We start from the raw sequence: 14,379 nt of genomic DNA, 5'->3' as shown, positions 1-14,379 counted from the left end.
TACAGCAATACCAACTGATTATGCAAATTATAAACATGTTACAAATTTACATTTCATTTAAATTTGTTTTACATCATGTTACATTTCACAAATTGTATTTGGATAATGAATGATTCACTGTACGATGGCTACATAACAAAAAAATGTACATGTTGTTAATGTGTGCCTCAAACATTACAAAACTCACACTGGCAGTCTAAAGTCTAAAGAATTACTGTCCTTCATAAAACAGCAGCACTGCTCACACTGAGCATCCATTCTCAACCAAAAAAGACATTGATATTTCAGTTTGTAGAAAGGTGAAATTTCCACTTACTTTATTTCTATTTATTATCTGAGTTTGCAGTCATTTGCTGATGGATGTGTGCTCATCATTTTCTCGGGAGCTTATTTCTAATCACAGTTCTGAATATGTGAAGTATTTGACAGTATTAAAATATTTCCACTTTATTAATAACATAATCCTCTGATGTAGATTTTTTGTAAAAGTAAAGATTAAGAATGCAGCCAAAAAATAAAACAGTATAAAATACAATCCCAACTAACAATGTATCTTTTGTGAAATATTAAGATACACCTGTACAACAGCGGCTGTCCCAGATTATGACTTATTATAGTCTAAATAAATCATGTTTATTTCAGTCCTACTAAATCAATACAATAGTGGGCTGAGTTTGTGCATGCTCTGTCTTTTGCACCATACTGTGTTGTAAAGTGCCTTTAAGACAAAGACCAGTCCAAGTCTCAGTGATGCTTGACTAAGCTGGCATTATCAGAGTCCTCTAATCGTCCTCTAGTCATTCGTTATCCTTTCATCTTCAACCTCAACTTCAGCCTCTTCACCTTTTTCCCCGAGACAGCTCACACCGTCTCCGATAGATGCTATAAAACTGGAACTTTTACTGTAAAAAAAACAACATTAACAGTTATAGCAACAGCAATAACAAAACCTTAATAGGGTATTCTGCAACCATTTTTTTAATAGAATGATGCAGTCACACATTTGGCGAAGGGGTGTTACTCCTGTTTAGGTTACTCCTGTTTAGGTTACTCCTGTTTAGGTTACTCCTGTTTAGTACTCTTTGCTAAAAACTACAGCACTGAGCTGGTTTCAGGATATAATACAGTGGTGCTCATAAGTTTATGAACCCATGCTAAAGTTGACTAAAAGGAGGAATAAAAAAAATCATCTTTTGGAAATTTATCTTTATGACTTAATTAAAAAAATAGGAAAAAAACAACCTTTAAGGACAACATTTTTTTTGTGAATGAATAATGTATTGTGAATAAATAAATGTTCTTCCTTAAAATACAGGGGCATAAGTATACATACCCCTATGTTAAATTCCCATAGAAGCAGGCAGATTTTGATTTTTAAAGGCCAGTCATTTCATGGATCCAGGATACTATGCATCCTGATAAAGTTCCCTTGGCCTTTGGAATTAAAATAGCCCCACATCATCACATACCCTTCACCATGCCTAGAGATTGGCATGGTTTGATTTCAGTTAGCCTAATAGCTGGTTTGATTTGCATTGAGAGATGATTTTATGGAAAGTACCCCATGCCTTTCTCTAGGTATGATGAAGGGTATATGAGGATGGGGGGCTATTTTAATTCCAAAGTCCAAGGGAACTTTATCAGGATGCATAGTATCCTGGATCCATGAAATAACTGGCCTTTAAAAATCAAAATTTGCTTGCTTCTATGGGGATTTAACTTAAGAATATGTATACTTATGCCCCCTCTATTTTAATGAAGAACATTTATTTATTCACAGTACATTATTGGTTCACAAATAAAATAGGTGTCTTTAAAGGTTGGATTTTTCCTAACTTTCTTAATGAAGGCATTAAAATTAATTTCTAAAAAATTTTTTATTCCTCTTTTTAGTCAACTTTAGCATGGGTTCCTAAACTTATGAGCAGCACTGTATATCTGTGACTCGTTTTTAAAGATATACATCTTTGAGCGGACTGAGGGCTGAGTACCACAGGCTGAGCGGGGAGGTCGAACTAACACACTGTGTGTTCTGGTCTTTGCATGGGATTTGTTGCCAGTAAGTAAAATACAGAATAGCCATTTCAAGCCTTTAACAATACATGTACAAATAAGAGATTTCAAAATACAAAAAGATCTGCTGTATACTGTAGGAGGTACTGACGGTCAGAGGCACGTTCACAGATGAAACCGATGCGGTCAGTACAGTAGAAATCGTTCCAGTTGGCATTATGGATAAGGCCAGCACAGTCCTCGCCGTCTTCGTGGCCATGGGTCCAGTTATCAGGCTGGCCAGGCTTCCACTTCCTGATAGCAACAAAATGAACAATACAGTATGTATTAAAATTCAAAGCATCATACAAGGTGTTTGTTACCTTCATAGAGGTCTGGTGTTTTATAACATAATAAAGCAATTAATCAAGTTAGAAATAACTAAATTTTACAATATATATACATTAAATACATTTCATTTGCTATATAACAGATTAATACATTTTTTTGTTAACTCACTTGAAAACAGGTAACGTTCCATCCACCCATTTCCAGACATTTTCCTCCTCCCTGTCAGTAAGGCCTAGCCAGAAATAACCCTTCCCTGCAATTTTGTTTCTCACAAATTGCTATGGATAGAAGAGAAAAAGATATTTTACAGGATAATTAGTTCAGAAAAACAAGTCAAAATTAGGGTCTAATTTAACTTACCTGTTCCTCATTGTCGTTAATAATGAGCATTAGAGACGTCATGTTAGTACAAAACTGCTTGGACTCGTCAAAGTTGAGCCTCTGAGGACCAGAGGAGAAGTAATAGCAGCTGTCTCCAAACCTTGTGAACTGAGGTGGGCAACCTGGAATGAATCATTTACAGAATATTACAATATCTGTATATAATAAGTGAAATTGCATGTATCAGGATTTGTAAAATGTACTTAGAATGGGCCATAAATCTACTCAAAACCCTGGTGTAATCATTTAACTCACCAGGCACTGTAGTATTGGCGTCAGGAAGCTGGACCTGCTTGGACACGGAGCCTTCTGGTTCCTCTGCTGGTTTGGGGGGTTGAGATGGTTTGGGGGGTTGAGGTGGTCTTGGGGTTTCAGCGACCTTAGCAGGCTGAGTGGGCTGAGGAGGCTTTGAAAGTGGAGGGGCAGGCACAGATATCCCGGGTAGTCCTGCTGGACCAGGAGGGCCAATGGGTCCAACAGGTCCGCGAGGCCCCTCGAGCCCTGCAGGTCCTGCTGCTCCTCTGGGCCCCTGTGGCCCTTGTGGTCCAGGCAACCCTGACAGTCCATCCCTACCAGGACTCCCCGGCGCCCCAGGGTCACCTTTTTCACCAGGGATTCCAGGTCGACCTCCAGACCCTCTTGATCCTTTGGCTCCTGGAAGACCCCGAGCCCCAGCTGCACCCTTTGGACCTGTTGCACCATATGGTCCAGCAGCCCCTTTCTCTCCTTTAGGTCCCACCAACCCCGGAATCCCTTTGTCTCCCTTATCACCCTTTTGTCCTGACTGGCCCACTGGCCCCTGGGGACCCTTGTCACCCCTGGGGCCCCTTGGACCAGGTGGACCTGAAACATAATACCAGCAGATGAGTTAGAATGTACTGTTGCTGTTGAGATGTTAACATGGTTCACAAAAAAAACATTGTAATATTATTTTGCTGATAAATGTGTAATGAGACCAGACAGAGTTATAATCCTGAAATTCATAGATATGGTTCTTTTGAATTACGTGGCACCAAAATTTAAAGCAGTTTACAAGAGGATGTGAGAATCTGTTACAGTTTGTGTTTAAAAAAAGATTAATAAATGGAAATGGAAAGATTGAAAAAGATTTGTCAATGTAGTTTAGCAAAAATTTACAAATACCTACGATAATATTTAAATCTGCATGCCACAACATTCACACTTGCATAAGTATGTTATGTTCATGTTGTTTATGACAGAATTAAAATCAAACCAATAAATCATCTTGTAATCAGAAACATTAGTTTCACCATTTCCAGGATACGCACCAAGTAGGTCTGTTATTCTTACCCTGCAGAATGGTGAAGTTGGTGATGAGCTGGGAGTGCTTGCTGTCCACCACCTTCATCTCCTCCATCACCATAGAGAGGTTGCTGACCTCTTTGTCCAACCTGGCTGCCAGCTCATCTTGCTGTGCACGCAGCTCTTTGCTATCTGCACTGGCCTCTGTCACACTACTATTCAGCCCCAGTAACAGGTCGGAATGTCGCAACACTGTCTCAGCGCAGGACCTCAGGCCATTCAGGTTGGAGCTGATGGCACCGAGGAGCTGCGTGGCGAAGCTCACATTTCCTGTCACACGGTCCATGTCGCTCTCATGTCTGTCTAACCGTGATTCCATCGCATCAAACTTAGATGAGGTGGTGTTATCGTGGTCTCTCTGGTGGTCCATCAGCTCATGCAAGCTCTGGCCATGCTCCTCATTGAGAGTGGAGGTGTTCTGGATCTGGCTGGCTAAAGTGCTGAGTTGAGCCCCCAAGTCATCCAGAGCTTCTCCATTGGAACGGGCCAGGGCTGAGTTATTAGCTGCCAAAACCTGAAGGTTCTGGACCTTTTCCTTCAGCCACTCTGTGTCAGCCCGGGTCTGCCTGGCTGTCTGCTGCAGACCCTGGTAGTCATTCTTTAGTTTCTGCACCGCCTGGCCTGCGTCTTCGACCGTCTTCTGCAGCGTGCTGAGCTGATTGCGCTGCTGGGACTGGGTGATGTTTAGTGCACTGATACTAACCTGAGTCTGGCTCTGCACTTTCACTTGGCCCTGTATCTCTGACTGGAGCCGTGCAGTGTTTGTCTGGAGGTTGTCAATCACGCCACTGTAGGAGGCCAAGGTCTGGTTGACCCCATGAAGTGAGGCCTCGTTGCTTTGGATAAAACTCTGCAGGGAGATGTGGCCTTTTTGCATGTCATCTCCTGTGATCTGAAGCTCATCCAGCACATCCCTGTTTCTCGTTGCCCTGAGGGCAATGTCATTCAGTTGTTTCTGTAATGCCACGAGATCGGACTTGAAAGTCTTGATGTCACTTGTGGAATTAACTGACTTCTCTCCTGCCTGATCATCTGAAACGTGACACACAAACATATCTATGTTAATAGAAAATGTAAAAAAAAATTAAAAAACACAGCATTCAATTTTTGGTCTCAGCTATTGTAGATTAAAACAATCCATATTTGATATCTAATCTTATGCTAATGAGATTTACCTAGTTTCTTCAAGTCTGTCTCCACATCATTAATCTGGCCCCCATATTTCTGCATGCCCTCTGTAACATTGTCCATTCGCTCGACCACTGGCAAAAGAGGGAAGAGAAGGTGTGAATAGATACATATAGTATACACAGGGGGGAAAGCAAAGTTGTTTAATAAGGTAAATCCTTATCCAATCATCACATACACTAACACACTAACAGGAAGTGCCTTTCTGTGGGACAGATAGATATATAGATATACCTTTTCAGATTAAGATTTAACATAAAAAATCTTGCAGATTAAATTACAAAAAGTATTTAAAGCAGTTAAAAGAAGCTACACATCTACAAGCTACAATATTAAAATGTTGCTTACACAATAATCCACCCATCAGTAATGATAATCCACTATAAACTAATACACCACTCACAGGAACCATTGTGCTGTTTAATGCGTACTATTACTTATGATGTACTTGTAATTTTACATGGTATTATTATTTTACCTCAGAAAAGAATCTGAATATTTCTTCCACCACTTATAGATCAACCCTCTCAAACCTTAACGTGTAAATAGAAACTTTGCTAAGCTATGTTGATGTGAACAGAAGAGGGTGCTACTGTATTCATTCTTCTCAAGTCAATAACTGGAAACTAAAACAGCATTTCTGAACGCAGGATGTGAGCAGGGTACATTGTGCATGTTTCCTATGTTTTCTTTTGTAACCAGGCAACTGTGTATCTGTTGATTAATACAAATCTAATTTTCAGAGTACATTCACAAATTCCACCTCAAGAGTATAGACAATGTCAAACACATGATGAATACCACAGTTGTACACTGTGTCTCTGGTTCCACTTTCTCTCTCCTCCTAACATCTGCAACAAGAATCTGTCTCCTCTGTTCCACCGTTTGTTTTCTGTCAGTATGTGGGCGTCTAAAAACTGCACTGGAAAACATCCTTAGCTTTCACTGTTATCATTCCAAAAGTGACAAAAACATGAAACAATAACATGCACTTGGGACAAACAACAACACATGGGCCAGTTTCAAAGAGCTGTTGGTCAACTGCTGTATGTATGCATCTTAAGCCTCTATTTCTTAAATGTGGATTTCTTTAACTTTTTGAATACTGTACTTTGAAAAACTGCATTTGTTACCCCAAAATTTTCATATTTAATTGCTAAAGCAACTTGCGCCTTATAATAGTGACATAAATGCCTGCATTGCCTTATGTCTAACATAATAATAATCCCCCCCACTCCCCCCAGTACTGTATTGGAAAAGCATTATGAGTTATATAAGGTGACTAATTTCAGTAAGGCTTATTGGCTGCCTATTGTGAATTTATAAGCTATACTTAGGCAGTTACCCAACATGAGGCCCAGCAAATTAATGCTGATCAATGCTGGAAACACCAACATTGTTTTTAACGTTTAGCAAAGTGGGTCATTTGGAGGGCCAAGACTAACGTGTTGATCAGTACAGAAGAGAAAAACAACAACACAGAAATAACTTCACTAGTTTTTGCAAACTATTTTGGACATTTCCAGTCATTTGTGAGTCAACCTGTGGTTCATGAGACAACAAATTGCTACCAAGCCATAAAATCTCTTCTGGGTTGTTAAGCCAGTGTAGTCGCTGCATGGTCATCTTGTAGACATTAGAGCCAAACCACCAAAATCACATGGGATCCATGCAAACACAGACCCAAAGCTGGAAACCCAAAACAATTATGACAGCATTTACAGGGCACAGTTCAGATCTTAACTTGTCGACCATATTTTGAATAAAATCATTCCACACTGGATAAATCCAGTTTTTGTCAGTTGGTTGAGCTGCATGGTTCACTAGGTTAGGGCACCCGTGGACCAGGTAGGTCAAATATCTTTGTTCAAGAATATTTTGACAGGTTTTGCATGATTTATTGGGGCCACAAATGTGTAAGGCTGAACAATATACAATTCCATATTGATGGTGCCTGAGATGTAGGAATTCCTTTCTGTTTCTATTCAACATCATTGCCCTGCGTTAAACAAAGAGAAACAGCAAAAATGGGCAGCAGTAAGGACAATGTTGCAAAACAACTGAGAGTAAACATTGTACTCTGTCAAGGGAGTCTCTTCAAGTGGTAAATCTTAAAATGAACTCTCTGACTTGGTTGGTTTTAGTTTTACATTCTGACGCACTGATATGATCTTTTGACTTTCATCAAACCTCAGGGAGAAAGAAAGAGAGAGATTGCACATGGAGAAAGTACAGGTAAGTAAAGGGAAATTCTGCTGAAAATAAGAACATCAAAACTTGAACTAATAAATCTACCATTAATGCTAAATTACTTTATATTTTATCAAAAGAGACGAGATAACAAAACTAATAGTGTACAACTACGCTAGCAACTCTTATGTTGTGCTTGAGCTAAATGCTAATGGCAGCATGCTAAACATGCTACAAATGACAATTTTAATAGGCTGATGTTTGACAGGCAATGTTTGCCATTTTCACAATCTTAGTTTAGCATGTTTGCATACTAACAAAATTGCTACTTTCTACTTCAGGTCGTTTTGGACAAATTAAAGACTCTGACTTGATTATGGTGGTAGTTGTATAAGTCCTCTGGGGACCTTGAATGTATGTACAACATTTCAGGGCAATCTGTTCAACATTTGGCTGTAAAAGAAACAAAAGACTGCTATAAAACAACTATCTAATACCTAAGTGATGCCCTAAACATGCAACATTTAGACCACTAGTAGTTTTTAAAGAAAGTGGACTTGCAGAGGTGAATCTAGAGACTATGGGTTTTAACTGTGCACTTATTGTTGTCTTATTTGAGTAATTCTGTGTTAAATATAAGGGATTGATTGTGAGTCTTACCTTTGTATCCGAGGACAGCCACTGCTATGGTGAGCAGGGCACAGAGCACATAGAGCAGTGCAATGGCCGCCCTCAATGCCCAGTCGTTTTTACACTTGGTGCACTCCGTACCCTCCTGAATTCCTGCAATATACAGAAGTTCTGTCACAAATCTGTGTAGACTGTACAGTTAGTCTGCCTTTTCCTAGTAACAAAGCACACTTTTGAGAAGCAGTAGTAACTTCAATGTTGTGCAACTGGAGTAGGGAGTTAATAAAAATACACCAAAGGTTTTCATTCAAAAATGAAATCACAAGGGGATTTTTCTTCATTTCATAACTAAGTTTAGTACTGCGTGTATAAAGTGGGATACACTGTTCCTTTCTTCAGCCAAGAAACAATTGAAAACATTTGCCCACATGAATAAGAGGACTGAGTGTGAAACTTAAAAATCACTGAACATGTGTTCGCCATACGACAGAAACCGAAACAAAACAGTACAATTTTTCTGGTGTGTGTCATTTCTCATTGCCATCCAAGCAAAAACCCTGGTGCAGTGAAAACTCTGGTCATTCATGTCACAGATGTTCACTAGTCTTAACAAAACGTCCCGACAAACACCAACATAATGTGATACAATGCTAAACATTACACTATAGGCAGGATGTTTACTTAACTTCATTGGAACCAACCATGTAGCCTCTGGCAAGCAGAGCGAGCGGGCAGCTGGTGTATATTCACAACAGGCAATGAAGATCTTTCTTCTTTAAATCATATTATGTAAAAAGGGGAATTTCTGGAATCCTGTAACACTATATCAGACAGGAAGGTTTTAAAATAAATAGCTTGAGCAAAAACAAAACTGTTTAAAATTCAATTTTATTGTTGTAATCTCAAGCTTCTCTTAAAATTTGGGCTATTCAAAATGTGACTTACAGGAAAACTATGGTTTATTGCAACATGGGTATTATTTTCTCTCTGGGAACAGCAAACTTTTAAAAAGTAGCAACAAAAACAAATGTGAAAAAGGTTGACAAACTGGTTTGGAGACTAAGACACTTTATTGGAATGTCCGGGCAGACGCTGACAGCAGAAACAGTTGATCACTTCTGTGAGTTAAATGTCCGCTACGTCAGAACTTATTTTGCAAAGGCACGTCCATATTCCATTAAGCAAATCAACTCTATTTTGGTCAAAGTCTTGAGGAAGTTTTATTAATTTTTTTGCCATTTCCATCCAGCTTCTCTAATACAATAAATCAAAACATTGTATGAAACTACGTGAATGAAAACACTGCTAGTAACATTAAAATCAAATATTGCTGAGATCTGGAAACAGGACCACATTGCTAAAAATAGAAAGAAACACAAGCAGTCAGACAATCATGCTAGTTGTAAACAAGCCAAGAGTTTAGCAATATTCATTACTGTACCACTTTATTTGGAGGCTAAACCAAAAGTGAGCACACCCGGAATGTCAAAATCCTTCATTGCACAGAAAACTGTGTGGCAAGTACGGCAGGTAAATTAAAGTTGTTTTTTGTTTTCTCTTAGCCCATGTGGCGGTTTGATTACAAACTGTGTGTTCACATGACTGATCATTTTACCATTTATGCATTGCTTTAAATTTCAAAAAACGTGCATTTGGCATTTTGGGTAGGTCTATTGTTTCCACTAGGAGAAGCTACACAAATTGCCCAGCAGAACTGACATTTTCATATGACTTCAGCGTACCAGAGGCCTGTCTCTGTCTCTTTAAGTCATGTCACCCATGATGGTACTGAATGTGTAGCCACAAGAGGCTCCATCCTTCCCAGTCAGGGGTGGGCCAGAACCACCAGAATCCCCAGTATCCCAGGGATTTGGCATCTTGGCTTTGGACCTTTACATCTGTGCAAACATCATGTCTGACCACCTCAAAGAAGCCCAGCGTTTGACTCAGACATGGATATGCAGGCCACTGTCCTTATGTGTGCTGAGAGCCATGTGTTGGGAGCCAGTGTGGAGAGCTCCCCCAGAGATCCCCCCACGCTGGTCCTGACCACATGCTGCTGAAAGGACAACATCACACCATGTAAACAAAGCAGTCTGCAGGTTCTGGGTCAAGAGCAGAGCGAGGGATGGTATTTCTGTGTTCATTAGAGTTTGAACATGTTGGCAGTATCATATGTGTGTCCCTCATGCTTTCAGGGTCCCTGAGTTTTAAATACTTTTTTAAAAGTCAAAAACACTTTCATCCAGTCTTTTTCCATTCTACATGCTTAAACATTTCTACAACCCCCCCAATATGAAAATAAAAAAACAGATTCTAGATGTTATAATGCCCCTACATACCATTGTTTGCTAGACTGTATGTCAGATTGTGTGATTAAAAACAGAGCATGCATCTTAAAAGCAGCCTTGACATGACCATTTCTCTGGTTCTGCTGTATCAATGTAGCAAACTTTCCATTGTTTCCATCTGACATACGTATAAGAGTGCAATACTAAATCAATTAAGTATTCTTTTAAGAATAGATGGGAAAGACCAACCTGCTGATTAATTATCATTATTAGCAATGTAAAATGCTCCATTACCTTTGGATTCTGGCTTGGAACAGGGATGCTCAAGCTATTTGAAAATAATGTGAAACATTTGTCTATGATGGTTAAATAATAACCAAAGATGAAGGTGTTTTAACTGTCAGGATTTAAACTTTTTTTTAGATTATTTTTTGAGCATTTTAGGCCTTCAATGAAAGGACAGCTGAAGAAATGAAAGGGAGGAGAGAGGGGGAATGACATGCAGAAAAGGGCCACAGGTCAGAGTCAAACAAGGGCCCACTGTGTTAAGGAGTAAACATATGGGCACCCACTCTACCAACTGAGCTACCTAGGCACCCAGGACTTAAACTTTAAAGTTGTTTGAGTTATATGCTGTACTGCAGAACCTGGCAGAGACAGGTTACAAACTCAGATTGTCATGTTCTTAAAGCAATGATGGTTTCACTGAACTAACATGGAAATTCATTCTGGGAAGAGCAGCCAGTAACACTTTCCAGGGTTGCAAAATTTTCCCACTGCTTGTCACTGAAGTGTTTTCTGTTCTCCTCTAAGGGATTTTGCTAAAGCAACAATTCTTACAGCGATGTGGCACACAGTAATGATGAAAAGCAAATGCTTCCAAGGTAGCTGCAGTATTCTGTTACATAGAATCCAGAAAGAAAATAAACCACTGGGTTTCTATCTTCATACTAGATGTGAGCAAAGTAGTTTCTTGATGGCTTGCTTTGTCACAATTGCATCCACAAAGGATGTTAAAGTATGTTAAGGTAATCATGGTAAAGTAAACATTTCTGAGACTGAACTCATAGTGTTTATTATCCTCATGATGATAATCTGAGCATGCTAGTCGTGTACAATCAAAAGCATCATGTACAATCTTTTCAAATAAAATGAAAAAAATAAAATAAAATCAACTAGAGCTTTCACATCCAAAAGTCACCATAATTTCTTCTTTGTTGTACTGCTTATTCAGGTGTGTGTTACAACCAGGGTAAAAATTAGCACCATCTACTAGCAATGCTGGTAGACTATGCAAATGGATGCAGATTTGCTTTCACTCAGCAGCCAAAAAAACAATGGTTATCTATGAGTGGCTGGTAAAAATTGAACATTCACTAGCCATTGTCGGGTGGACGAAAAAGTTAATTTGAACCCTGGTTACAACCCCCATGAGACTGCATAGTCAGTTCGGTGGTCATGTTGAATACCAAAGGGCTGAGACTTGCTGTCTACGCATAAACTACCACAGTACATAAACATGCTGACACATAGGCTACATGTCATGAGCTGACTGAAAACACATTGCTAAAATAAACGGCCGGTACAGAACAGGAGGGGGGGTTTAAGAAGCTGGACAGCAGCCAGGACGTCCCAATCAACAAGATGGAATCCAGCCAGGTTATCCCCAGGGGGTAAATAAATGCCAGAAAAGCCTAGAAAGAGCAGAGGTAACATGACAAATGCTGTATCTTACATATTAGTACTGTCAAGTGAGAACTATGTATCTCCATTTTTGGACATTTTTTTGTATTTATTTACGCAATCATTTAAGAACTGATCTTATGGACCAAGAAATAAATTAATACCCATGAGCATTAATCTCCAAACTACTTTTTAGCCATGCAACCAATTTGGCTCTCGGGATGATTGTCTGTCAGTTGTTCCACCACTTTGGTCCAGACTGACATTTCTCAACACTTACTTTTCTTTTTATCTGCTGCCAGGGCCTTTAACTCCACATGATTTTGACGATGACAGCAAAGATGGTGGTGAGCGACTCGCCGCCGGGCAACTTGGCAAGGGGTTCAAAAGAGCGGGCACAATAGCCAGATCTGGCCTGACCCGAACGCCAGTTTAGAAGGTGCAACATGGCACAGATGGGTGGTGTTATTATACATCTACAGGTGGGACGGATGTCACAGAATTCTCTCTCCATTATTTAGATGGCACAAGAACACCAGGGCACACAGGTGGATATGCGGGTGCTTAAGAACAAAGAAACTATTTGAATAGTTTATTTGAATCACTTAGATACCTCTAGAGCATCTACTGTAATTTATCTGACCAGTGGAAGAGCTGCACAAATTACTCATGCGAAGAATAAGTTATCGTCAGTTTTTGTTCAGCTTTGTCATTAGCTGTCACCCGAGGCGATTCTAGGATCAGACCTTTGGGGGCACTCAGCCCCTAATGAGAATGTGACATGGATACAGTGCCTTGCAAAAGTGTTAACCCCCCCCCCGCTAAATAAGTAATTTCATTAGCTGATATTCTCTGAGCTAGCTACTGAGCAACGTCAGCTAATGTATTTTAACACTATAATGGAACTAAACACTGACACTGAATATAACTCACAGTAATAACGACCAATTTGACAAGATGTTCTAACATTCAGCAATTTTAGTTGCTTACGTTTGAATTTGGGTTCTATACTGCGCCATGAAATTACCAACTTCTTCTCTACCAACATTAAACTTTACAACCACACTCCTGCTCTCCCTCTGATAGATTAGACAGAGACTAAGCCAAAGGCGGGTGTCTGGAACAACCACCTTAAATTGGTCAAAACTAAGTTTCTGTTTTCTTGATTTCCTTGACTGGGTTACAGGTGCATAGCATTGGTGTCAGCGATACAGGATATAAAAAGCTAGTCAAGCCCTTTAAACCTGTAATTGTTTTAGCTTAAGATCCCCTATACAGGGTCTAAAATCGTCCATGGCTGTCACTTTAATTCCCTCATTGTTGTGAAACTGATGGATAGAGGCATGCAAAAACCAGAAAAGAGGTAGAGAGAGAAAGATGGGGGCAGTCCAGCTGTATTTCATTTGGACTCTGAATCAGTCAAAGAAAAAAAATCTCATCACTTATTCCATTATTTCATGTACCTGCCATTAGACTTGCCTGCATGCCCTGTCTCACTCCTGGCTGGCAGTGGAAACTTCCATGGCAACACAAAGAAAGCCTGTACAGACTAGAGCCTTTTTGTGTGAAGACCCTTTGTGCGGAGTGTTAATACTATGTTATATACAGTAACTGGGTGGCTACCACAGCCGAATATGGTCACAAGCCAAAAAACAGTAGTTGCACAGACAGGCCATGCCTGTTTATGCCACATGAATGGAGTCTTGTGGATTACAATGATGCCAAATGCTGCATTTCTTTCTCACATTCTGAGAAGGACCACATATATACTTTTTCTTTCAAGTATTTCAGCTACTATGTGGTATATGGCTACAAATGTATAAACTGTCAAAACTACAGTTACATCTAACTGTGGCTCAAGCTTTAGTTTATAATTTCCATAATCAGCCTTACTGAAAAAATTTGGTTTAAAAGTGGCTTCCACTCGGGGCACCTGGATAGCTCACCTGGTTCAATAAACCATAAACATGCAAGTAGACAGATTAACGTATATAAAACAAACCACAGATAATCACTGAGGAGGATATACCATTTTTAAAGACAAAACAATAATAAAACAATTTGTTACACAAATTAAATAAAGTTAATTTCCCTCATAACTCCAATCTACTTGAATGAAGATGTGTAATTCAGTGGGTGAAACATATATAATACTGCTGTCATGGTTAGGCAAAAGGTGTTCCATTAAGGCACCCATTCAAAAATAACTCATAGTAGACATGATCCACATTCGGGATGGAACTACAACAAGTTTGTAGAACAGCACATTTTGTTCTGGTGGAATTTCAACATCCTCTAGACTAATAGTTCACAATCTTTTTAGCTTGTGACCCCTTAAAATTATGTAATG

At 39.5% G+C, this 14,379-nt stretch overlaps 1 protein-coding gene across 1 annotated transcript in view; it reads right to left on the bottom strand.

The window, feature by feature from the left end:
* Positions 1–146: 146 nt before the first annotated feature.
* Positions 147–14,379, bottom strand: part of colec12 (collectin sub-family member 12) — a 30,856-nt gene continuing 16,623 nt past the window's right edge. Inside the window, exons 3-10 of the mRNA XM_032532558.1 lie at positions 8,086–8,208; positions 5,223–5,309; positions 4,036–5,079; positions 2,980–3,567; positions 2,704–2,846; positions 2,512–2,621; positions 2,165–2,307; positions 147–902 (exon numbers count right to left, since the gene is read on the bottom strand). Of these exons, the coding sequence (XP_032388449.1) occupies positions 883–902; positions 2,165–2,307; positions 2,512–2,621; positions 2,704–2,846; positions 2,980–3,567; positions 4,036–5,079; positions 5,223–5,309; positions 8,086–8,208 (2,258 nt within the window). The 3' untranslated portion in view covers positions 147–882. The remainder of the gene's footprint in view (positions 903–2,164; positions 2,308–2,511; positions 2,622–2,703; positions 2,847–2,979; positions 3,568–4,035; positions 5,080–5,222; positions 5,310–8,085; positions 8,209–14,379) is intronic.

This window comes from Etheostoma spectabile, chromosome 12 (assembly GCF_008692095.1).
Source record: "Etheostoma spectabile isolate EspeVRDwgs_2016 chromosome 12, UIUC_Espe_1.0, whole genome shotgun sequence".
Taxonomy (NCBI): domain Eukaryota; kingdom Metazoa; phylum Chordata; class Actinopteri; order Perciformes; family Percidae; genus Etheostoma; species Etheostoma spectabile.
Note: the sequence above shows the minus strand (reverse complement) of the source record. Positions and strands in the feature narration are given on the sequence as shown.